The 11,619-nt window shown below is 56.3% G+C and overlaps 1 protein-coding gene across 2 annotated transcripts in view; it reads left to right on the forward strand.

Moving 5' to 3' along the window:
- The window catches only part of Bsn (bassoon presynaptic cytomatrix protein), a 102,605-nt gene that overhangs the window by 78,205 nt on the left and 12,781 nt on the right, over positions 1-11,619 (forward strand). For both annotated transcript variants that reach the window (XM_004834044.3, XM_087186075.1), the window contains exons 4-5: positions 2,952-3,440; positions 3,845-10,516. In XM_004834044.3, coding sequence (XP_004834101.2) covers positions 2,952-3,440; positions 3,845-10,516 — 7,161 coding nt within the window. The remainder of the gene's footprint in view (positions 1-2,951; positions 3,441-3,844; positions 10,517-11,619) is intronic.

An 11,619-nucleotide genomic window follows, 5' to 3' on the forward strand; every position in this document is an offset into this window, starting at 1 on the left:
GAATGAATGAGGAAGGGTATAAACACTGCAGTGAAGGAAAGGATGAATGAATGCAAAATTGAGTGGAAGAACAAGGAGCAGAGGTGTGGGCATTTTGGGGTAGAGGAAGATGAGAGTAGAGGGAATAAAGGTATTGGGATCCAGCAACTGTGTTCCAGCCCCCAGGCATGGAGATTTTTCCTGGTCTGCCTCCCACCTGTCCCCATCCCCATCCCCATCCCCAGAGGCCCTGGGCCTGGGCCAGCTCCCCTGGCTCTGCAACTACCATCCCCAATGCCTCGTACCCTTCTTCTCCCACTCTCAAAGGATGGGAAAGGGCCTAGGAGGCAGGTCAGTATTTATTTTTAGCTCTTCATATGCCTCCTCCTGCCACCCTCCCTTTCTCACTGCTTGCTACAGCAGAGCCAGGAGCAAAAGAGCCAACCACGCAGGCTTTCTGTAACTTGGCTGGGTCCAAGGAACAAACCTATGAAGGAACAAAGGCCCCAGGGAGCATGTGACCACAAGTGACACGCTCTATTAAGGGATACCTGGGAGCTCAGGTAAGCAGGTCTCTGCAGGGACTAGCCCAAGCCCTTGGCATTGGATCTGCCTGCTCTATCAGACCACCCTCCCAAGGTGTCCTTGCTTCATTTAGACCAGTGGTGGTGAACCTATGGCACATGTGCTGAAGCAGGCTATTTGTTATCATTGAAAGCTCTAAAAGGTTCACCATCTCTGATTTAGGCTGTTGCTTCTGGGGTGGGGTCTTCAGGCCAGAGGTGGGATTAGGATTTGCCCAGTGAGAAAGGTGAGCCAGGGCAGATAATCCAACTAACCTAGGATGGATATATGCAGGGTCCCAACTTACCTAGGATGGATATGTGCCAAGGTAGTCAGGGCAGCATTGCGTGGGTTCCCTGTCTGGCCCAGATCCTAACCCCATTATGCCAATCCTGGGGTTAAGGGAGGAGCTTTTTGTTTATTCCCAGAAGTCTCTCTTGGCCTCTTCCTAAGATCTTTTTGCCATTCAGTGTCCTCTGGGACAAAGGGGGATTTCCATTATGTCTCCAGGTGATTCTGGGGCATGTGGGCTGGAATTTCAGAATCATGCTCTGTGCTTACCCATACCATGTTCATCTCAGAGCTGTGTCTCACTCTGTGCAGCACTCTCTGCAGGCACCTCAAGGATGGACCCTGCTAGACCAAGTAAGCCTAAGACTCAGCCTGTGGCCAGTACTTACTGCCTCACAGGGGTTTGTGTGGGGGACACCAGAGCATCATATAAAGTGAAAACAAGTTGGAGTGGAGGTAGGGCTGGATCCTTCAAAGAACAAGCTGAGTAAATGGAAGCTTTCTGAAGGGTCCCCCTCCACTACTCCACTACTCCATCCTTCTGCCCAGGATTTGTGCATAGGCCGGGGCCTCTAAGAGCAGGTGCTTCAGCCTCAGGAAATATCCTGTACTCTGAGTAACAAGCCTGTTGGCCAGGCTGATCCCTCAGTATACACTGAAGCCCAATTCCATGCCCAGCCTGACCTCTACTGAGGCCTAGGTTAGGGGTGAAATTGTAGAGCAAAATTGTTGACATGGGATCTTCCATGGTGGCCTGGGTGAAGACAGCCACCCTGGCAAGGGCTTCAAAGGCTCTTCCACATGGGCTGGGATTTCACACCATGTGAGGTGAGTGCCCCAAGGCCATTGACCTGCTTGGGTGGTCAGGGCCAGGAGCCACCCCTTCCCTTGTGTACTGGATCTGTGACCTTGCAGTTCTCATAATGGTCCATCCTGGTGGCAGACCTGCTGGTGGAAGCCTGAGTGGGCACCTAGAGTAAGCAGTGACAGGAAGGAAGGAGCTCCAAGCTTCTGTACCCAAGGAGCAAGAACAGACACAGGTAGGGAGAGGGCCTTGTTTTGGGCTATATTATAACCCTTATTCCCCAATAGGCCAGGGGAGACCCTCAAATTGTGACCCTGGAGGAAGATTCTGGGCCCTCATCAGCCTCAGTCCTACTTTAGGAATTACCCTCTCAGAGCCCACAGATGCCAAAACCCACCCCAGTGCAGCTCTCTCGAATTAGGGGACTTAGTTATGGCTTCTGGTGTTCTGAGAGCTTTACCACTGGTACCTGTGCCATGCTTGTAAAGACATATTTGGGACTGTAGGCCCCAAGGAAGCTGCATGCTGGTCCCTCTCTGTCTTGGTCATGGCTGTATCTTCAGCCCTCAGCTCTGGGCCTGAAACAGTGGCTTATTCTGAGAATGGGGGCTGATAGCTAAGAATTGATGCCAGCTCTGCTCTAGAAGGAACAGTCTAGAGTCCTAAGAGCAGAGAAGCCCTCTGCCCAAGGCTTTTTGCTGGCATTAGACAAGGTGACTTGGGGTGGGAATATGATCAGGGAGTATTGATTGCTCAGCCCTCACCCCAAACAGGGCCTCTCCCAGACAGTCTCTCCAGGCCCCAGGCATGTGCCCTTGCCCAGCACAGCCCTTACTTGGGGAAGGATGGCATGGGTGTCAGGCTTGAGAGCTAGAAAACAGGGGAAGGGCAGTGTCTCCATGTTTGGCTGTCACTCCTATCCTGCAGGGGCTTCTAAGTGCTGTACTCCACACCAGCATTTGAGCGGTGAGGGGTGAGAGGTGTGGAAGTTAGGACCTCAACTTCCCCTTGCACTGCTGTGGCTTCCCCTAACCCAGACTTTTCCTTTTCTGGCCCAGAGAAAAGTTCTCTATTGGTTTAGAAAAGGATCCTTTTTGGCTTGTCATTTCCAGTTTGTATATGTTCATCTTAAGCATGGGGGAAGCTTATCATTTGGGGCAATACATCTATCAGTCTTTTTCTCTTTATGCTTTTGGTGTCATGCTTTGAAAAAACTTTCTCCTCCCTAAGGGTACCAAAATAGTCATAGAAATATTCTTTGAGAATACCACTGTCTTTGATTTTCATCAACCTCCCTCTTGTTTCCTTTCAGAAAACAGAGTGGCTCTGTCTGAACTGCCAAACTAAGAGGCTGCTGGAGGGCAGCCTGGGAGAACAGACCCCCCTGCCACTGCCCACCTCACAGCAGCCTCCTATAGGGGCTCCTCACCATGCAGCTGTATCAGCCCCTCTGAAGCAGAAAGGGCCACAGGGGCTGGGCCAGCCATCAGGTCCCTTGCCTACCAAGGCCAGCCCCTTGCCCACCAAGGCAAGCCCCCTGTCCCCCAAGTCAACCCCCCTCCCCAACAAGGCCAGCCCCCAGGCCAAGCCCGTTAAGGCTCCTGAATCCAGCAAGACCCCAAGCAGTGCCCAAGAAAAGAAGACAGGAGTACCTGCTAAAGCTGAGCCCATACCGAAGCCACCTCCAGAGACAACACTGCCTCCTGGGACTCCTAAAGTAAAGAGCGGAGTGAGGAGGATTGACCGTGCCACCCCTGTTGTCAAGGCTGTTCCAGAAGCCTCCAAGAGTGGGGAGGCAGAGGTCAGTCCCTCAGGCTTCTCAGGGATCCTGGCTTTCAAGATGGTATAGGTTAGGGAAGGGCTTGCCTACCTAGGGTTCTAAGGATGTAGGTCACAGAGAGCAGAGATGACCCCAGAATGAAATCCAGAGGAGGCTTGGGCAGGCCTGGAGAGCCTAAAGTGGAGACTAGTCCCACACCTGGTACTTTTTTGGGTTCCCTTCTGGGTTTTGACATCTTTTGATCTAGAAAAGTTTCTCTTTGACAATCTAGGGCTCCTTGGGGCTAGCCATAAGACCTGTAAGTTATTTAGGGCCAGACAGAGGAAGGTAGGCTCTAAGCCCTTGGAGGTGGAGGAGCTTTTCCCCAGGGCCCTGGGATTGACTCAGCGACTGCAAATCAATGTCTGCTTCTCACTCTGCTGCAGGAGTCAGTGGGCAAGCCTTACTCTCAGGACCTGTCTCGGAGCCCACAGAGCCTCAGTGACACAGGCTATTCCTCTGATGGCGTCTCCAGCTCCCAGAGTGAGATTACTGGTGTTGTGCAGCAGGAGGTGGAGCAACTGGACAGTGCAGGGGTGACAGGGCCACGTCCACCCAGCCCCTCAGAGCTCCACAAGGTGGGGAGCAGCGTGTGGCCTTTGCTGGAGGCCCAGGCTGTGGCCCCCAGTGCAGAGCAGAGCAAACCACCCTGCAGCAGCGCTGGTGAGAAGCAGAAGCGGCGGCCTCTCTCCTTGTCCATCATGCCTGAGGCCTTCGACTCTGATGAGGAGCTGGAAGATATCCTGGAGGAAGATGAGGACTCTCTGGAGTGGGGGCACCAGCGGGAGCAGCGGGACACAGCTGAGTCCTCAGATGATTTTGGCAGCCAGCTGAGGCATGACTACGTGGAAGACAGCAGTGAGAGTGGCCTTTCCCCGCTTCCACCCCAGCCCCCACTTAGGGCAGCAGAGCTGACAGATGAGGAGTTTATGCGACGACAGATTCTGGAGATGAGTGCTGAGGAGGACAACCTGGAGGAGGATGACACTGCTGCCTCAGGGCGTGGCCTGACCAAGCACAGCACCCAGAAGGGTAGCACTAGGCCCAGGCCTGAGCCTGGCCAAGAGCCAGCAGCACTGCCCAAGAGGCGCCTGCCCCACAATGCCACCACAGGTTATGAGGAACTGCTTTCGGAGGGAGGCCCTGCAGAATCCACTGACAGTGGTGGGGCCCTGCAGGGTGGGCTGCGCCGCTTCAAAACAATTGAGCTCAACAGTTCTGACAGCTACAGCCATGAACTAGATCTGGGACAAGGCCCTGATGCCATTCTAGACCGGGAGCCTGAGCTGGAGATGGAGAGCCTGACAGGTTCACCTGAGGACCGCTCCCGTGGAGAGCATTCCTCCACACTGCCTGCCTCCACACCCAGCTACACCTCGGGCACCTCTCCCACTTCCCTGTCCTCGCTAGAGGAAGACAGTGACAGCAGCCCTAGCCGCCGGCAACGACTGGAAGAAGCAAAGCAGCAGCGCAAGGCCCGGCACCGCTCCCACGGGCCCCTGTTGCCCACCATTGAGGACTCCTCAGAAGAGGAAGAGTTGAGGGAAGAAGAAGAGCTGCTTCGTGAGCAGGAGAAGATGCGTGAGGTGGAGCAGCAACGCATCCGTAGCACAGCCCGCAAGACCCGGCGTGACAAGGAAGAGCTGAGGGCCCAGCGGCGCCGTGAGCGCTCCAAGACACCACCCAGTAACCTGTCACCCATTGAGGATGCATCCCCCACAGAGGAGCTGAGGCAGGCAGCTGAGATGGAGGAGCTCCACCGCTCCTCATGCTCTGAATACTCACCTTCACCCTCCCTTGACTCAGAGGCCGAGGCCCTGGATGGTGGGCCTAGCCGGCTGTACAAGTCAGGTAGTGAGTACAACTTGCCCACTTTCATGTCCCTCTACTCCCCCACTGAGATACCCTCAGGCAGCTCCACCACTCCCAGCTCTGGACGACCCCTTAAGAGTGCAGAGGAGGCCTATGAGGAGATGATGAGAAAAGCTGAGCTACTCCAGAGGCAGCAGAGCCAGGTGGTGGGGGCCCATGGGCCCCATGGTGTCCCCTCTCAGCCCACAGGCCCCGGGGGTCAAGGCATCTTTGAATACCAAGATGCCCCAGATCGTGACTATGGCAGGGGAGCTCAGCCTGCCCCAGAAAGCACAGCAGCCAGCCTGGGAACAGCTGTATATGAAGAGATCCTTCAGACATCACAGAGTATAGCCCGTATGCGGCAGGCCTCCTCCCAGGATCTGGCCTTTCCTGAGGACAAGAAGAAGGAGAGGCAGTTTCTGAATGCTGACAGTACATACATGGACCCAATGAAGCAAAATGGTGGCCCGCTTACCCCTGGCACTAGTCCCACCCAGCTCGCTGCCCCTATGTCTTTCACCACTTCCACCTCCTCAGATAGCAGTGGGGGCCGAGTTATTCCTGATGTTCATGTCACTCAGCATTTTGCAAAGGAGCCTCAGAACTCCCTCAAGCTACACAGCAGCCCTGCCACCCCTAGCTCAGCCTCCAAGGAGGTAGGAACATCCTTCTCTCAGGGCCTTGGGACCCCAGCCACCACAGCTGTAGCTCCTTGTCCAGCCAGCCTGCCACGAGGGTATATAACTTCAACCTCCCCAGATGGCTCTGAGCGTACTCTTTCACCATCTTCCACAGCCTATAGCTATGGACAGAGCCTAACCACTGCAAACTACGGGTCCCAAACTGAGGAGCTCCCTGAAGCCTCTAGTGGCTCTGCTGTGGGCAGCCGAGCTGCCAGAGAGAAAGCCCTGAGAAGGACTGATGGCGAGGCTGGTCCTCCCCGTGCTTCCTGGGGATATTCCTACTTTGCAGGCTCTAGCCCGCCTCTCTCCCCATCGTCCCCCTCAGAGAGCCCCACATTCTCTCCAGGCAAGCTGGGCCCAAGAGCCACAGCAGAGTTCTCTACACAGACGCCAAGCCCAATCCCTTCCTTAGAAATGCCTCGGAGCCCTGGTACCCCCACCTCTACCTCCATGGTAGCCCAGGGCACACAAACACCACATAGACCCAGCACGCCTCGCCTGGTGTGGCAACAGACTTCTCAGGAGGCTCCTTTTATGGTCATCACACTGGCATCAGATGCCTCCAGCCAGACCAGGATGGTACATGCCAGTGCCTCCACCTCCCCACTGTGCTCACCTACTGACAGCCAGCCCATTACCCACAGCTACAGCCAGACAACACCTCCAAGTGTGTCTCAGCTGCCCTCACAGCCACCTGGGCCACCACCTGGTTTTCCACGTGTACCCAGTGCTGGTGTAGAAGGGCCTCTGGCACTATATAGCTGGGGTACCCTCCCTGCTGAAAACATCTCTCTATGTCGGATCTCCTCTGTCCCTGGAACATCTAGAGTTGAGCCAGGGCCCAGGCACCCTGGCAGTGCAGTAGTAGACCTCCGCACAGCTGTCAAGCCCACGCCTATCATCCTCACTGACCAGGGCATGGATCTGACCTCTCTTGCTGTGGAAGCAAGGAAGTATGGCCTTGCCCTGGATCCCATCCCAGGACGGCAGTCAACTGCCGTGCAGCCTTTGGTTATCAACCTTAATGCCCAGGAGCAGACTCATGCCTTCCTGGGCAATGCCACTACTGTAAGCATTACCATGGCCTCATCTGTGCTCATGGCTCAGCAGAAGCAGCCTATGGTGTATGGAGACCCCTTCCAGAGCCGACTTGACTTTGGCCAGGGTTCAGGTAGTCCCGTGTGCCTGGCCCAGGTGAAGCAAGTAGAACAGGCTGTCCAGACAGCCCCATACAGAAGTGGGTCCCGGGGAAGGCCCAGGGAGGCCAAGTTTGCCAGGTATAATCTGCCCAACCAGGTAGCACCTCTGGCCAGAAGGGATGTGTTAATCACTCAGATGGGAACCACCCAGAGTGTTAGCCTCAAGTCAGGCCCAGTGTCAGAGCCTAGTGCTGAACCCCATCGAGCCATTCCTGCAGAGCTGCAGTCACATGCTCTGCCAGGTGCCAGGAAGCCACATGCTGTGGTGGTACAGATGGGAGAAGGCACAGCAGGCACTGTGACCACACTGCTCCCAGAGGAGTCAGCAAGTGCCCTGGATCTCACTGGGATGAGGCCTGAGAGTCAGCTGGCATGCTGTGACATGGTCTATAAGTTCCCCTTTGGCAGTAGCTGCACTGGTACCTTTCATCCTGCCCCAAGTGCACCTGAAAAGAGTGTGGCAGATACTGCCCTGCCTGGCCAAAGCAGTGGCCCCTTCTACAGTCCTCAGGACCCTGAGCCCTCTGAGCCCCCTACCTACCGGGCACAAGGGGTAATGGGGCCTGGACCCCATGAAGAGCAGAGATCCTACCCACAAGGCTTCCCTGGAAGGCTGTACTCTTCCATGTCTGACACCAATTTGGCTGAGGCTGGCCTCAACTACCATGCCCACAGGGTTGGGCAGCTCTTCCAGGGCCCTGCACGAGACTCAGCCATGGACCTCAGCTCCTTGAAGCACTCCTACAGCCTGGGATTTGCAGATGGGCGCTACCTAGGGCAGGGCTTGCAGTATGGCTCATTCACAGACCTGCGCCATCCCACAGACCTTTTGACTCATCCACTTCCCATACGGCGCTACAGCTCAGTGTCGAACATCTACTCAGACCATAGGTATGGGCCACAGGGAGATGCAGTTGGCTTCCAGGAGGCCAGCCTTGCCCAGTACAGCGCCACCACAGCCCGTGAGATCAGTCGCATGTGTGCTGCACTCAACTCCATGGACCAGTATGGTGGGCGGCATGGCAGTGGTGGCACTGGCCCTGACCTTGTTCAGTACCAGCCCCAACATGAGCCTGGGCTCAGTGCTCCACAGGGTCTGGCTCCCCTCAGACCTGGCCTCCTTGGTAATCCTACTTTCCCAGAGAGCCATCCAGGTCCCAGAAACCTGGCCCAGTATGGCCCTGCACCAGGCCAGGGAACGGCAGTCAGGCAGCTGCTACCATCCACAGCCACTGTGCGTGCAGCTGACGGTATGATCTACTCGACTATCAATACTCCAATTGCTGCAACCCTGCCCATCACCACCCAGCCCGCCTCAGTACTGCGACCCATGGTGCGTGGTGGCATGTACAGGCCTTATGTGTCTGGTGGACCCACAGCTGTGCCACTCACCAGTCTCACACGAGTACCCATGATTGCCCCCCGGGTACCTCTTGGGCCTACAGGGCTGTACCGATATCCTATACCAAATAGATTCCCCATTTCTTCAAGCGTTCCACCTGCTGAGGGCCCGGTTTATCTGGGGAAACCTGCTGCCAAGGCCCCAGGGGTGGGTGGCTACCCCAGGCCAGAGCTGCAGGCAGGGGCTGCCCGAGAAGAACCTTATTCCACAGCTGCCCCAGCAGCTGTCAAGGAGTCTGTGGCAGCCCCCACCCCCACCCCTGCCCTACCATCTGGCCAGAAGCCACCTGGAGATGCTGCTGCTGCTGGAGGTGGGAGTGTGACCCTTGGCCGGCCTGGTCTTGAGAAGGAGGATGCATCTCAGGAAGAGCGGCAGCGGAAGCAACAGGAGCAGCTGCTACAGCTGGAGAGAGAGAGGGTGGAGCTGGAGAAACTTCGACAGCTAAGGCTGCAAGAGGAGCTAGAGCGGGAGAGGGTAGAGTTGCAGAGGCACCGCGAGGAAGAGCAGCTGTTGGTGCAGCGGGAATTACAGGAGCTGCAAACCATCAAGCACCATGTGCTGCAGCAGCAGCAGGAGGAACGCCAGGCTCAGTTTGCTCTGCAGCGGGAGCAGCTGGCACAACAGCGTCTTCAGCTGGAGCAGATCCAGCAGCTACAGCAGCAGCTACAGCAGCAGCTAGAGGAACAGAAGCAGCGGCAGAAGGCCCCCTTCCCAGCAACCTGTGATGCCCCTGGCCGAGGGCCTCCCCCAGCTGCCCCTGAGCTGGCCCAGAATGGCCAGTACTGGCCACCCTTGACCCATACCGCTTTCCTTGCTGTGGCAGGGCCTGAGGGGTCTGGGCAGTCCCGTGAGCCTGTGCTGCACCGGGGCCTCCCCAGTTCTGCCTCTGACCTGTCGCTGCAGACTGAGGAGCCATGGGAGGCAGGCCGAAGTAGCCTCAAGAAGCAGCACTCCATGCCCCGCCTGAGGGATGCCTGTGAACCAGAGTCGGCACCTGAGCCCTATGTGGTCAAGAGAATTGCAGACAGCAGCGTGCAGACAGATGATGAAGATGGTGAGGCCAGGTACCTCCTGACTCGACGACGCAGGACGAGACGGAGCACTGACTGCAGCGTGCAGACTGATGATGAGGACAGTGCTGAATGGGAGCAGCCAGTGCGCCGGCGCAGGTCTCGTCTTTCCCGGCACTCAGACTCAGGCTCTGACAGCAAGCACGATGCCACTGCCTCATCATCCACGGCCACCACCACTGCTAGGGCCATGAGCAGTGTGGGCATCCAAACAATCAGTGACTGCTCTGTGCAGACAGAGCCTGACCAGCTGCCCAGGGTCTCTCCAGCCATCCACATCACAGCTGCCACTGATCCTAAGGTGGAGATTGTCAGGTACATATCAGCACCAGAGAAGACTGGGCACGGGGAGAGTCTGGCCTGCCAGACGGAGCCAGATGGGCAGGCCCAGGGTGTGGCTGGACCACAACTTGTAGGCCCAACTGCCATCAGCCCCTACCTGCCTGGTATTCAGATTGTCACCCCAGGGCCACTGGGCAGATTTGAAAAAAAGAAGCCAGATCCTCTGGAGATTGGGTATCAGGCCCACCTGCCCCCGGAGTCCCTCTCCCAGCTTGTGAGCCGCCAGCCTCCTAAGTCCCCCCAGGTCCTCTACTCACCAGTCTCACCCCTGTCCCCACATCGGCTCCTGGACACCTCCTTTGCTTCCAGTGAGAGGCTGAACAAAGTTCATGTGAGTCCACAGAAGCACTTCACAACTGACAGCGCACTCCGCCAGCAGACGCTGCCTCGGCCTATGAAGACCTTGCAACGGTCCTTGTCTGACCCTAAGCCCCTCAGCCCCACCGCCGAGGAGTCTGCCAAAGAGAGATTCTCCCTCTACCAGCACCAGGGGGGACTGGGTAGCCAGGTATGGGAACAAGGGCTGATGCAGGGTGGGACAGGGTTCTCTGTTTAGCCTAAGGGACCCCAGAGGGAAGGGTTTCTCCTGGGGTGGGAATGGAATTACCCCTGATTCCAGAGGCTTAGGGGAAGAAGTGGAGCAAAAGATCTCCTCAGTGCACATCTGACAGAGCCCACAGACTGATAAGGACAGCCCAGGCAAAGACACACATACATGGGCTCCCCACCATCCATCTAGATACCTCACAGGAAACCTCCCCTCTCCCAGCCTGTGCTCTCATTATGAGGTGAGTTTAGCCTTGCTGCCTCTCCCTCAGGGCTCTTCAGTTCTTACCTCCCACCTGGGCACCTTTCACTCCGGACCTTGTTTGTTCTTGGATGTTTATTTCCTGAGAAATGAGGACCATGGCTCTGGCAGGGCTGCTCCCCACTCATCAGCCCAGCCATGCTCCCATTGCCCCACAGCAAAGCCCAGCCCCCATCCTAGAACCTGCAGCCCATCCCAGAGGGCTTCAATGTGTTATCTGCCTCACTGTTCCCTGCCCCAAGTAACTGGTTACACACATATCTACTCTTCTTGATAGAGCCTCTTGGTGTGTGGCCAATGACATGCTGGACTGTAAGAGGTAGCCTAGTCATGGGCTGTAGTGATAGGATGGGGTTGTGAGGGCCTGATGCCAAGGACTTTGAGGGCCAGGCTTTTCTCAGAGGCCCTGGAAGCCTCTGGAAGTTTTAGGCAGGTAAGACAGGATGAGATGGATATCTTAGAGTTTCTGGGGCACAATGTGGGGTAGTGGGCCTAAGGAAGAGAACCTGGGGAGAGAAGGTAGGAGCCAAAGGCATTGAGAGATAAATTTACCCATTTTCTGGTTTTGACACAGAAAGGAAAAAAGTAGAGCCCAGGGTGGGGTTTGTGGAGATGAAGAGCCTCGGGTATGTAGATAGTGGGGATGGCATCAGGAGTCGGGACTGGCAGGGAGGACTGGGCAGAGAGGCAGGGACACAGGTCCCAGGCCTTACATGTGAATCCAGGCTGTGATAGTCCATGATGTGTGGCCAAAATAAGACAACAGAGTGAGGAGTTCAAAAAGCTGAATTTATTCTAAGGCC

Source organism: Heterocephalus glaber, unplaced genomic scaffold (assembly GCF_053883595.1).
Source record: "Heterocephalus glaber isolate CG9 unplaced genomic scaffold, H.glaber_assembly_v1.0 deba00001504, whole genome shotgun sequence".
NCBI lineage: Eukaryota > Metazoa > Chordata > Mammalia > Rodentia > Bathyergidae > Heterocephalus > Heterocephalus glaber.